The sequence below is a fragment of the Buteo buteo genome, chromosome 2 (genome assembly GCF_964188355.1).
Source record: "Buteo buteo chromosome 2, bButBut1.hap1.1, whole genome shotgun sequence".
Classification (NCBI taxonomy): domain Eukaryota; kingdom Metazoa; phylum Chordata; class Aves; order Accipitriformes; family Accipitridae; genus Buteo; species Buteo buteo.
The window spans coordinates 56484517-56498536 of NC_134172.1; the positions used below are offsets into that span (position 1 = coordinate 56484517).

The following is a 14020-nucleotide window of genomic DNA, read 5'->3' on the forward strand; positions in this document are numbered from 1 at the left end:
GAAGGCTATCTTCTCCAGAGAAATTAACTGAAATTTAAAGACATGAAATTTAACTTCACATACTCTGTTTTCAAAATTCTTTTATACTTTTTTACTTTAAGAGGAAAAGACCAGCCAAAAACTTATCCAATGATACTAAAGAAATACATGGACTTTTAAAATGTTTAGAAGCCGACTCACCAGTCTCTTTACAGTTCTCAACAAAAGCTTCAGTTGTTGTGTATCTTTTTTGGACTTCAGTACTTCAGCAAAACTGTCCATGTTTTCTGGAGACATACTCTCCTGACCGTTCCCTCCATACAGCTGAACGAGCAATGATAAGCACTGTGAGGCACTCACAAATATTTCAGTATCTTCACTGGGAAGCTAAAAATGAACAAAAACCGAACAAACAAAAATCAAATTCCAATTTCAGAAAAAATGCTATCACTTGGGATTTGGAAGAGTATTAACATTTGCATTGTGCCAGGAAAGAATAATTTCTAGTTGATTGACTCAAAATTCCATTAAACTAAGCTTAATAAAGTGATGAAAATATAATTAAAATATATCTGTTCTTAAGCAGCAGTATAACAATGTCTCTGCTATGATTCTATCAAATAGCCTATCTATAGCGACATCATAAAAGCACTGAAAATGTTGCTCCCAACTCTGTTATTCAGAGAGTATATTTTGCTTTAAATAGAAGTAGTAATAGAAGAAAGTATCATTATAGCCATGATGTCTAATCTTCTACATAATGCACACCATAAAACTTAATCTAATTATTTCTAAATAAAGTCTATGGCTTCTGGTTGAAGCAGAGTACAGGCTATCTAGCTATTTAATGGGTTTTAAGTAGTCACATTAGGAGGTACGTTTTGTAGATTTTAAATATTTTTCCTGAATTCCAGCTTTTCTGCACTCCTTTGAAGAGCAGACCCTGGAGCAGGCCCTATCAATGGGATGGAAAAACTCTTTCCTGGGAAGCAAAATTATGGAAAAGATTTGGCGGCATGGCTAATAATCATCTTTAAATGAGCTTCTGATAGTATGACACCACTATCAAAATGATTTATATCTTTCTTGAAAGTACAATCTGAAAACATGAGTAGAGATATTCTATTATACTTGTATTTGGCACTGTTGGAATGACAACAGGAATGCAATGCCTAGTTTTAGAGCAGACAGTTCACGAAAGCTAGTGAAAAAAATCATAGAGGTTTCTTTGGAACAGGCAAGAGGATGACAGATTAGAAAACATAACAGGAAAGGACTGAAGGAATTCAACGTCTATAGCTTATCAAAGGGAGGGTTAAAGGGCACTTGATCATATTCTCTTGGCTACATCTGAGAAAAAGCAGGCTGAGGATAGGTTAATTCCTTTACCTGGAAAAGGACCAGTAAGAGATGATAGCTCAAAACTTTAGATAAAGGAATTCAGATTAAAAGGAAGATAATACTTTGATTTCCTTTTTTCTTTCTTTCTTTAATAAGAGCGATTAACCACTGAAACAACTTTCTTAGAACTGAGACAGATTCTCCATAACAGGCAATTTATAAATCACAAAAATATTTTTTTTCTTAAAAAATAACAAAACCCTTTTTTACAATGAGGAATTAATTTAGGAAAGTCCTATGTCTTGTGTTATATAAGAACCTAGACTAAACAATTACAATAGCCTTTTCTCGCCTTACAATCTACGAACTGAACAAAAGATACCAGTGGTGGTCTTAACCAATAAGGTATAGAAGTGTAAAAACACCTCATCACTCTTACTCAGTTTTTTAATTCCAAAAGTACTATTTAAATACAAAGAAGCTAGATTAAATTACAGTTAACAGACTATCCTTTCTGGCAATAAAAAGGAAACAGCTTTTACTATCTGTCCAACCATTTATATAATACGCCCAACCATTTCAATAATGATTACTTATTTAACCTGCAGTATGAACTTCCCAAGTTTTTTCATTTTAAGGAAAACCCATACAGTTACTTTAAAGCAATCTGTGAACATATCATCAGACACATACTCCTCAGATATTCAAGCAGCAGTTCCCCAGGGATCTGCATGCAAATACAATCCTGTTTTCCATTAGTTTCATAGAGCTGGCTGTTTAAAACAGACTGAACTGAGATGTAAGCTCTGAATACATAGCCTCAAGACATATCACATTCTATTTGACCTAATGCTATGCAAGTGACAAGACCACAGCAGCTATTTCTTCCACAGTTTTGCTGTACAGTTTTTCTTCATTTCAATCTAAATGCCACCTATTTGATTGTTTCCTTTCCAACATCCATAATTATCTAATAACATCATCAACATAAATAGCAAGGCTAAAAAGGAGGAAAAGCTATAAATAGTAACAAGTTTATAGCTCCATTTATATCTTCAATCCTTATCAAGTTAAAAAAAAAAGCCAGTGATCTCACTGGGGGCTTTGAGCCAACTTGTATTTCCTTCGCTGAAAAAAAACCCAAAACAGACTATTAGATAAAAGAAGGAAGAATTAAACTACTTTAACATATCTCTCTCTCATCCCTTTCAAAAGCAGTACTTCAACTTACAGCTTCTTACTAGATTAGCATAGACAGGTATATCGACCACTCCCTGAAGAAGATCACACTACAAGAACTATATTCAATTTTCAAACGTTGTTTGTTGGCTAACCAAAAATACAAAATAAAAAAATCAGTGACCATTTGGACAGACACGTCCTTGCCCTGGCATTGCAGTGGAGGCTAGTTCCCTGGGCTCCATAAGCACAAAATCCCATGTATGATCAGTAATCACAACAGCCATACTTGGAAATAAGACTGTTCCCAAGGTCTTTTTCTGACATATTCACTAAATTCCAGAGGAGCAGAAAGGTGTCAGTTTCTGTAGAGGACTGCCCCTACAGCAACCTCACATGAAGAAATACAGAAAGCACCATGTCCTTGGCAGTACTTCCTGACAACAGGAGGGTATGTGGCTTTCAAGGAAGCAAATAAGTGTTATTCCCAAGGTAGGCTGTCTTCAGCAGAAGTCCCCAGTTAAGCAAGACAGTGGAACATTTTGCTCTAGGTGAAGAGGGCCAATGGTTTTGCTTATCTCCTCCTGGCATGCCCAACCTTTTATCACTGTTGCTGCTGTTCTTTGTCACCCAACAAGAGAAAGGAAGATCCTGAAACTCTCGGTCCAATGTCTTGGCATCAGATAGGCTCACTCTTCACAGGATATCAAGCTTTCAGCAACCATCCTCCAAACCTAGCCACCAGTATAGGTGGTGGAACCACTCCAGAGTTCATGGTACTTGCCAGTCATGACATCATCCTATTCAATCACAAATGCCAATGAAGTCCTTCATCCCCTGTTGTACTTCAGGCTCTTCTGCTACTCTGCTTCACCAGAGACCCTTTGAGCTTCAGTGTTATCTAGAGTTTGGGGGGCAAGTTGCTCTCGTCCTGGAAAATTGCAGGGTGAAACAATAACAGCATAGGTCTTGGATGAATAAGAAAACAAGCTGGGGATAGGAAAGACCATATTTACTCTGGAGGGGATGAGAATCATTGGCCTACAGTCTAATCCATCAATGGTTAAGGTGGAAGAAGAACTCTCAGCAATGTCCCTATTTAAGTATGTCCACATCAGCATTTTTCTATAACTCTCATCATTTTGCTGTTTCACTACTGGCAAGTAGCAATTTAGATGTCAAAAGTCGTAAGTTGGTAACCTGAAATTTAACACTAGTTGCCAGTCAGTGTTAGTACTGGTTATAAAGAGCAGGGGATCTGAAGAAAATGATTGGTATGAACAAAAGCAATGACTGAAAATATAGTAAATATCTGTAAATACAGAAAACCAAGGAATGAAAATTCAGCTTTCAATTAAATAGTATCGCATGTCTAATAAAAACAGCAAAGCTTGATTCATGTTGCTAAGCAATGAATATAGCTGGACGGTTCACCTCTTAATCAGCTGGAACAATGTTCTGATTATTTTTCTAATCATTAACAATTCCATCTGATATGAAGAAGTATATTTCAAGTCTTTGAAACGCATTTATAGTTTTTCATGACAGCAGCTCCTTAAGTTTTTGTTCTTTCAGGGGAGGAGAAACCCATGAAAAACTAGAGTTCTAACACTTTAAGAAAATACCTGCCCCTTAATATTTCATAATTACATGAAAAAACTCTAGTGGCCTTCCGTTTCTTTTTGCTTTTCTCAGTCTTAGAGGGGATTATGGATTTAGCCCTTCAGCAAGGTAGGAACATTAGTAGTCCTTCTCCTTGCAGCTATTAATATTCTGGGCTAGTGCACAGCTTGAAGAAAATCCAGCACCTTAATATAAATTACTGAACAGCTAAAGTAATAATTTTTTTGCCATTCTCTAACTCAGAACTGTAGATTTATTTTTCACTTCAAAATTCTAAAATAATGCCTCATGACATGACTTTTGTGCAGTGAAGATTGTGTATTATTTTTTACTTAATTTTTATGGCCATGTTATAACTTCCTGTAAACAGAATCATAACATAAAATTCTACTTCTCTTCCTTTCTAGATCGAACCTACTCTGTGTATTTTAAGGTTAATGTGGTTAAGAGCAGGAAGCTTCTTGTTATTACATATCTATATTTCTGCAGTCTGTTGTCAAAAATGCCTTCATTTTGAACCGAGTTGTAGTGTGTTCCTGAATTGCAAACCATTGCAAGAAACGTGTGATCGTCTGAGCTGAAGTGGCAGTTTTCACACTGTTGGAGTTGCTACAGCATCTAATTTTAGAGCTACAATGAAACTGTCTGGATTACCCGGAGGGGACACTATTTCAGTACATTAATGAGGTTATACACAAAGAGAGTTTATTACAATAAGAGATAGATGTTCATTAGATCAGTAATGTGATTACAGAATGTGCTGTAAATGAAACACCATTGGGAACTATAGGGAAGATGATTTTGCAAACATTAAACAAAATGTAAAAGCAAAATATCGTTATTAAATCTCCCAACTTTATTATGCTAGTCTTATTAGTAAATATGCACAGTTTTAATTGAAAAAATAAAATATTATATTTTGGCTTAGGGCAAAATTGTCATCATCCTACCTAAGGGAAAATATTTTAAAAAACAATATAGTTTCAGTTCATTTTAATCTAGCCTAATTGCTGAGAAACTAAATCCCCATTCTGAAATTCTGTGCTTGTGACAATATACTCTTATTTCCTCTGGTGTGCTTTTGTTTGTTTTTTTTTTTTTTTTTGTAGTTTAGTTTGTTTGTTTTTTTAGGGTAGCTCTGTAGAAAAGAATTCTTCAAATATAATTCATAGGTAACATTTCAAATACAGTAACAGCAATACATTATACAATACAGGAAATAAACATATATCTTTCCACACTGACCACAGAACTGTCTCTATTCCTAAGAAATGTGAAATAAAATTCTGAAGTCTATAGGGTTATCAATCTTCTGCAGTAATTTTCATTATTCAGTGACAAATACCTTCATGTGTTCTGAAACCAAAGTCAGGGCACAGCCTTACAGCCAGAGCAATGTAGAGACAGAAAGGACCCAGAATAGGCCATCTCATTCGTCCATGTGCACTGAGGCTTCCTATTTGTCTTCTTCAGATTTGCCCATGATTAACTGGTCTTTCAACAGTAATATACAGAGCACAGTAATCAACTGCAAATTTTACAAGTAATACTATAATGAAGAAGCTTACCAACAGAAGACAAGAAAAGTTCTCTCCCAGCAATCTGGTAGGCTGCAGAAAAGACTGGAAGATCTACACCTAAGATCTAACTCCAGGATCTACAGAGAAATGAAACTCCTTTTTATAGGTACTGCCAGGGTTACTGCCAGTTTCTGAAAAGCCACACTGAAGTGATTTCAAAAGCAAGTAAACATTAATATTTTTTTTCAGTATAACATACATCAAAAAGTAGAAGGTATTTTAGGTCTTCTATAATTGCTGCAAGTTGCAGTATAATAATCAAATTACATTTATGTTCAAGTGGAGAAACATTACACAAAAAAGCTAAGTGTAATTAACTTTTAAACACAAAGCTGCCAAGCAGAAAACTAAATGCTCAATTTATTTTCCTTTTATTGATCAATTAAGGGCAGACTGATCATGGGATTAAATACTGAATTCTCCATATTTGCAGCGTTTCCTGCATGACAGGATTTGTAATTATTTCTTCTTACACGTTTTTAAAAACTCTGAAGTTTCATTTATATGCAATCCAGGTTTCCTATACTCGCTGTGCTATGCCCTAAGTGATAGACTAAATCACCATTACAGAAGGGAAAAATTGATTCTAAGTTTTTGACATTTTCAAGTTTAACTCACATTGATTTTTGAGGGATTATTAAGAGAGATAAGCATGTAGAACTTGAGGAAAATAAATAGACTAGACAATGGGGCATGGAACAATCATCTACTTGAGGGATATACATATCAATGAGGCAAAGCAATTATTCAAAGTGACATAAGAAACTATAAATAAGGTAAGATAGGTAGAAATAGCAAACCAGAGAAAAAACTTCTGACTCAGTATCTTAAAGTGATGGTTAGTTCAGAATTTACAACCTCCATTATCTCCAGAAAATAAAGTTCACAAAGAACTGAATGCCTCCAAACAGTAGTAAAGGATTTTGTAGTCACACACAGCTCAATGAATACCAAGAACTACTGTTGGCAGCTCCACAGAACTTAAGCTTAGGCAGGCCTGAGTCTTCTTGAAGGGCAGGGAGCGTATACATCTTGAGACACCCACTAGAGTTCACAAAGAATCTAGTCCTATTTAAAGAGATTAGAGCATAAAACATTTTAAACGAGGGATCCTAAATGTTAAAATTATTATTCCATTTTCAAACTCTTCCAACTTTAACAGGAAATGTTTAATGCAGCAATGAACAAAGGATATAAAATTTAACAAACCTTGCTGAAATGACTTTCATATATCCAATCAAGCACATGTATGTAAAGAACAACACACACATTAGAAGAGAAAATCCCTCACTTTTACAAAATCTTTAACAAAATTCAAAACCAAACAACAAAAGAAGCAGCACTAATGGTCTTTACTCTTTACCTGTATGTTAAAATCAGCAGATTTTAAATAAGCATTTTAAACAAACCAGACTCTGTAGAAATACAGAACAAAGCAAAACCTAGCGGTAATTTGCAGCCATGCTTCTGAAATACAAGGGCAAGTCAGAATCTAATCAGTACATGCTAACTATACAATTATCCTATCCTTTAATTAAAAACTTATAAAAGACTTCCAGGTGGTATAGGCTGAGTGAAGCTTGGCCTCTAATTTTCTGTTCTTTAGAGAGTTAATGGAATTTAAATTTATGACTAGTTTCACTTTAAAGGAACATTTGCATCTCTTCATGTCTTACTATTTATCATATATAGTGATTTTAAAAAATTAATAGAAAATAAATTAAAAGACTTTATAAAGATGAAATATTATATAGTTGCAATTCAGTCACTTCGGTTTAGGTCATTCAGTGAACATTTCCAAAAAGTCTTTGTCAATAGCTGGTTAAAATAAATCCATCAAAAGAGGACTTTGCAAGATGTATAATGCCAAAAATCAATAAAAAAGGAATCACACTCTTCCCCAAAATAGAAGATGACAGACAGTGCTAAAGATAGTAAAAGGACCACAGGTATTCATACCACAGTACATCTGAAAATCTATATTTAAATGAAAAACAAAAAAAAATTGAGTCTAGAAAAGAACACAGCGAATTTGAAATGCCTCTAAGTGAAATAACCTGGAAAGGATAGTGTGATATGTCACAGGGAAATTCTCACATGTCATTTTTATGGGTTTATGTTGAATAAAAGGCTGAGGCAGCCTCTAAAAACCCTGTCTGGCTCAAGAAGCATTCCTCTACTACAAGCTATTACACACAGAGCCAATACAAATCTCTTGCACAATATGATGGAGATTGAGCTGATGGGATGTGTCAGGGCCACAATACAGCACTCTGTGGAGATCTCAACGCAGCACTGTGACACCTAGTAAACCCTGGAAAAGACTGACTTCAGACAGACAGACTTCAAAGATGTTTACAGATCACCAGGGACCATTCCCACTCATAAATCCCTCAGGTTCATGTTAAAATAAAACTAACCCCTTGAGAAAAACTCAGAAGGCTCAAACTTAAGAAAATAATATTAAAAGGCATCACTCACTGCAAACTAATTTTAGACTTACTGAATTTTCTAATGGTAGCAGTACTTGTTGTTTCAAATTTTGAAGAACATCCTTTCCCTATGCAGTGATCACTAGTCCATCCTAAAGGGCTAAAATTTGGCTGTACATATGTATCTGAATTGAGAATCTGCAGCCTGCCCCTCATCCCACTTCTATGCTTGGGACAGACTTTGACATCACTGGTAACCTGCAAGTCACTGTGACCTGCAATTTCTTAAAATTTGTTAAAGTCTTTCCTTTGTACTAGGTGGGAGCTCATATACAATGGAAAACTAGCAAACAGAGCTCTAAGATCTTGAATTCAGTTGAATAATTCTAACTTCAGCAACATTCCAAATGTCTTACAAACAAGCAAATTCTCACCAGTTGAATAAGCAGGCTAATTAGGTCCATCAGGGGTTTATTGATAAGCAGAAGGTCTTCAGCAGCCTGTGTGTCCCCTCCTGCGCCAGACTTCTGTGCCTTAATGAGATGAGAAAAAATAAAAAGCAACCTTGGTGACTGTTCCGCTATGAGAAACAAATTGGGTCCATTAGTTGGTCGAAGTTTGAAGGAGACTTATACACTCTTTTCTAGTTAAGTATTCCTGGGCTCCCAATGAGCACTTATGCTCCCTGTGTCTGTAACAATAAGCACAAAGCAAAAGGGACTCATGCTGTCATGGTCATTCTGCACAGGCTGAATATACTGACCTACGTGACATTTCTTCAGCAAAATGCTATAACCTGTATACGCAAAAGATATCTCTAAAAACATAAATGTTTTATGTATTTGTGTTTTCTTTCAACACAATGTGCCTATTTTAACATTAAAGTTCAACTATTTTTTTTTCCTTTATCAGGAACAATTTTAAGTGCAACTCAAAACAAGAAAATCAAGGTGACCAAAAAGTTAGGATTTTCAGCAATAATGTCCAATTTTGCCCTTCTGACTCACTTTGCATCCTGAAATATTCATAACATATTACAATAATTTAAATTATTTTTGAAATAGGAATAATAAAATCTTCAAGTCACTAAAGTCTGTGATAAGATCTATTACTACTTGTAATTCTGACCATTGTCATCCCCCCTCATCAAAACACACTGCCATCCTAGGCAGTGCCATTTATGACCCATCCCTGCCCCCGGACACCAGAAGGGTCTGCTTGCAAGATTTTTCATTTAACTTCATTATCTTGCACCAGCTTTGGACCACGACCCTATACAGTCAAGCTGCTAGAGGAAAACATAAACATTTTGTCTAAAGAACACATTTAAAAATCATTTTGTATTCTGTTTCATTTAAAGCTCAATCCTAAAACCATCATCCAAGTGTAATACCTGAGGATTTTCATTTGGTTAAGCGAGCACAGGAGCAAGGAGGAGAACGTCTTCATTGGAGGAGGAAGTCCTACCAATGCTGTGATTTGCAGGGGTTCAGAGAGGAACTTGGAAGGCAAATTGAGCAGCATAAGAGAGGAAATGCTTTTGTCGGTGCACATGCAAAGGTTACATATGCTCTTCATGTATAGTAGTCACAAGTGATTTATAATAAAAAGATGATTTTTTTATGGAATAATCTTTCTTCTTTTAAAATGAATGGAAGAAAAATGCTTTGAACTATCATTAAGCAAATGTTGAATTAAGCCACTTATGGAGTACAGAAATAAAACAGTCAACTGGGATCTGTGTTTCCAGCACACAGTGAGGATAGTATATATAGTCTAGCCAGGTAACTACATGAAACAGTAACATGAAGTTGAAAAATACGTGCTTTTCTCTTTGCACCACACTAAAAAAAAAAATAAAATCAATAAAACCAGAATAGTGGGCATTTCATTATTTAGGATAATAGGAAGTTATCTAAAAAATTGTTTAAGATGGTGATGACCCCAGCAAATAAATTCCATACCTGTAATGTCTGGCGCACAATGTTTGCTGTATACACCAGCATGCAGTGCAAAATGTCAAGCAAGGACAGAAGCAGTGCATTTTCTGTCTTGGTGCTGCTTTTATCATCTGCCTCCAAGAACAGAGCTACAGTTTCTGTTAGGAGATTACAGATATGATGAGCTAGTCCTACACAGAAAGTGAGACAAAAAAAGAAATAGACTATCAGGAACAGAACAATGTGGAAGGTAGTTAAAAATAATAGATTAGGATAAAAACAAAATTTCACATACATTATGAATATTTATTAAATTTCCTCTTTTTCTCCACTATAATAATTACCTCCTCTCCTATTCTGTTTGGAGCGGCTCATAATGAGAGTTAAACTGATACAATCAAGTTTGCTAACTGCATGGAAAATTATGTAACATCCATTAAATAAAAGACATACTTTGAATCCTAAACTTTTCTGGAGCATGCTGGTACACAAGTCTCCTTCACAACACTCCTGATCACAAGAATTAAGCAATTTCTCCAGGCTGTTACCGAATGACACATCAAGGTCGGAGACTAAAGTTTTCTTTCTTAACTGGTCTACCAATTGCAACCTTCCCTATATGCTTTAATTGTAGAACTGAACAGTGTTATGCTTAACATAGAATATATTCAGAAGAGCATTATAAATGAAATACCGAATACAACACCTAAAATGTTATTAAGATTTGTTTGACTGATGGTAGTAAAAAAGTTTCCCGAAAATACCTTCTTGTTTTGAAGTATTTTTTTAAGCTCCTTTGGAATTTTACAACATCAGCTCCTGTGGCTTGCTTAACCCACAGATCAATTGACATATCAGAAGAAAATATAATCCCTTTCAAGGCAACACCGATTCAATCCAGAATCTTTCTCTCTTTCAAATACAAAGTGACTGAGTTCACTACATTTGATCTTAATCTTTTTCTTTCAGAGTTTCATAAGGAATGAAAGATACTTTGTTCCTCACCAAGGACATAATTATGTTTGTAAACTACCTGCTTTTAAGCTGGCAATTAGCCATACTGTGACTTGGGTGCACATATGTAGTAACACTGTAGCATATCAGTATATTAGCTTCTAGTCCCCATGACTGTCAAAAACAACTGAAGTATTTCACTGATTTCACAGAAATAAAAAGACTGCTTTTATAAGTTCTCCTTTAAAAGTATTTGTATATATTTTTACAAACAACAGTACAAGATTAAAATGAGACACTGTAGAATACAATATGTAATTACACCATTCAGCTTTTGAGAGTAGTCAAATCTGTAGGGTGTTGAACTATTTTGGCTTTGAAAGGTGCCCCATCAATTAACTAAACTTCCATGAAATATTTTCCTCCCCTATTCATCAACCTTAATACTTTCTTCAGGAAATTAAATACAAAAACATTCATTTAGAATACAGTTACAGGTCAGGATCAGTAAGACCTGCACTCTTCTTATATCTCACAACTTTTGTGTTTTTATGATTACTAGCATTATTCTTTCACAACAGTTTGATTGATGGACTACAGCTCAGTCTAAGCTTTGAATTTCCTGGAGTTTTGTCTGCATAAACCAAACTCTCAAAATTATATAAGTCTAATCTCACACATTTAATTTCCTTTGCCTTTTTTAAAGTACAATTTCTGCTGCAGTTCTGAACACTTCATACAAAATGGATAGCATGCAGAGACACATTTAAGTGATGTCACCAATACCCACCAAGAAGAAAAAAACCAGACATAATTCTATGTCTACCCGATACAAAACTTGTGGTTATTCTATGACTTTTTTCACTAGGCTAAATTAGAATAAACCTAAGAAAACAGTCCAGTAAGAGCTGGTCCCTATCAAAGCAATGTCTGCAAAATTGCCTGCAGGGATATGTCCAAGTACACTCTGTTTCTCCCTGTATATGACCACAAAACCCACAGCCACATCAAAAGGAATGAGTCACCTGATTATTTCTGGATGGCTTACATAGAACTCTTAAGACAGTGACTTGGAAAGCAATGCTGAGAAGGCCACTTTCAAATGAAAGCATTGTATGGGTCAACATCAAGAATTTTTTTGGCAGTAGTCCTCTCTGCATTTATAGGACTAAGTAGGGAATGACTAGGAGTGAAAGAAACCAAAGGATCTGTGTCTCTGATAGGCAATCCTTTCCTGTTCAACTTTGAAGAGATTATTCCTTTGACTGTACCAGCCTGAGTCTCACAACTGCCTCATTTCTGCTGTTTGGTGAACAGGGAGGTAAACCGAATGCTCAACCTTCTCCGAACCCATTGAGACATGAATAATACAATCACCTAGATTTTATTCTCTGGAAGTATTTACATACTAAGGGTAAGTGTATTAGCAACCCTGCCTCCAAACACCTGAAATACACCAGAATATTCACATTTTCTTAATTAACTAAAACATCAGAATTAGTGGATTTTATATAGGTAGATACATGCTCACACAGAGTTATATGTACAAAGATATGAATGTTAAAAGTTGGAAATTCTGGGGGAAAAAACCACTTTTCCTGGACCTAAAATACCTTTGCAAAATTTAACACATCAAATCTCTATAATAAAGACATCTAAAATTAAACACCAGTGCAAAATGTTCCCTAACTCGCTGCATGATTCATACAGAAACCTGATAAACACTTGGTTCCACAGACAAAAAAATAAAACAGACTGACCTCTTGGCCAAGTAAATACAGTTCCAGACATGCTCTTTAATACAGTGTATTGTGTAACAACAAAATGAAAATTGAAGGCCACATATGTAGACATGGAAATACACTCCTTGCTTACACCACAAGACAAAATACACATTCCTTGTCCTCAGAAGAGAAAGCTGGGAAGCAGGTGTAACTTACAGTGACCATGACAAAATGCAACAGAAGTTTAACTGTAAATGCACTGTAAGAAGTTTACAATGCCTTGGCCACTGGCACTGTAATCAGTTTACTCAAAAGGTAGCTATTAAGGTAAGACCAACATATCTTAGCATTCCAAAAATTGAATACCAAAACAGACAGTCTGAAAAAAGAGGGTGCAATTGTTAAAAAAAAAAACAACTGTATTCATAATTCAGTAAATCATAATATAAAAATTGCATATGGATCTCTAAGTTTCAGAAGATACATTGAAGGTTTTCTCCCAAATTTTACAACTGATTCAAGAACCACACTCTTCTTAATTTCCAATAAAGCCTAAACCAATATTTATCTTTAAAAACTTCAGACAATATATTTCTGAGTCATATTTAACAGACATAACAGTAATTCTCAACTCTTCATTAGGAAGCAAAATAGGCTCTGATTCAAAACACACACCCTATGCACTCCTGAACTTTGGAAGTGGTGGATCTGAATCTGAATTCTGTATCGTAGTGGAGAGCTAAACGCAATTAAATCGAGGAAGATTGTTCTACTGAGAAAAGCTACATATTTTTAAGTATTCTGGTACTTCCAAGTATGTTGGCAATAGTCCACTTTCTCAAGAGGAAAGTGTTAGTGATGGTTTACATGGGTTAAAGTAATGCATCATATTTCCTTTTAGCTAGGCATTTCTTATTAAGAGAATTAAGTAAAAACTTACTATTTAACTTATTTTAGATTTTTTATTACTCTATTAATTTGCAAATTTCAGCAAACAATTCAAATATATCTCATATCATTTATACCTATAGTTATAGTTTAAATTTATTACAATACTTCACAGTGCACTAGTCATGCCTTATATTTATTTGTAAAAGGAGGATCTTCAAAATATCAAGCCTCAGTGCAGTTCTCTGCTATTCAAATTTTGCAGAAAAACAAGGCAAAACTTGGATTTTGTATTAGAATTATTGGGTTAATATAACTACAATTAAACAAAGAACCTGTTCTAATTGCAGTCCAAGATGCATAATATGTATTAAAAGGAC

At 35.0% G+C, this 14020-nt stretch overlaps 1 protein-coding gene across 1 annotated transcript in view; it reads right to left on the minus strand.

Moving 5' to 3' along the window:
• ULK4 (unc-51 like kinase 4) overlaps positions 1-14020 on the minus strand; it is a 266896-nt gene that overhangs the window by 55476 nt on the left and 197400 nt on the right. The window contains exons 33-35 of the mRNA XM_075055583.1: positions 10099-10265; positions 8569-8667; positions 181-366 (exon numbers count right to left, since the gene is read on the minus strand). Coding sequence (XP_074911684.1) covers positions 181-366; positions 8569-8667; positions 10099-10265 — 452 coding nt within the window. The remainder of the gene's footprint in view (positions 1-180; positions 367-8568; positions 8668-10098; positions 10266-14020) is intronic.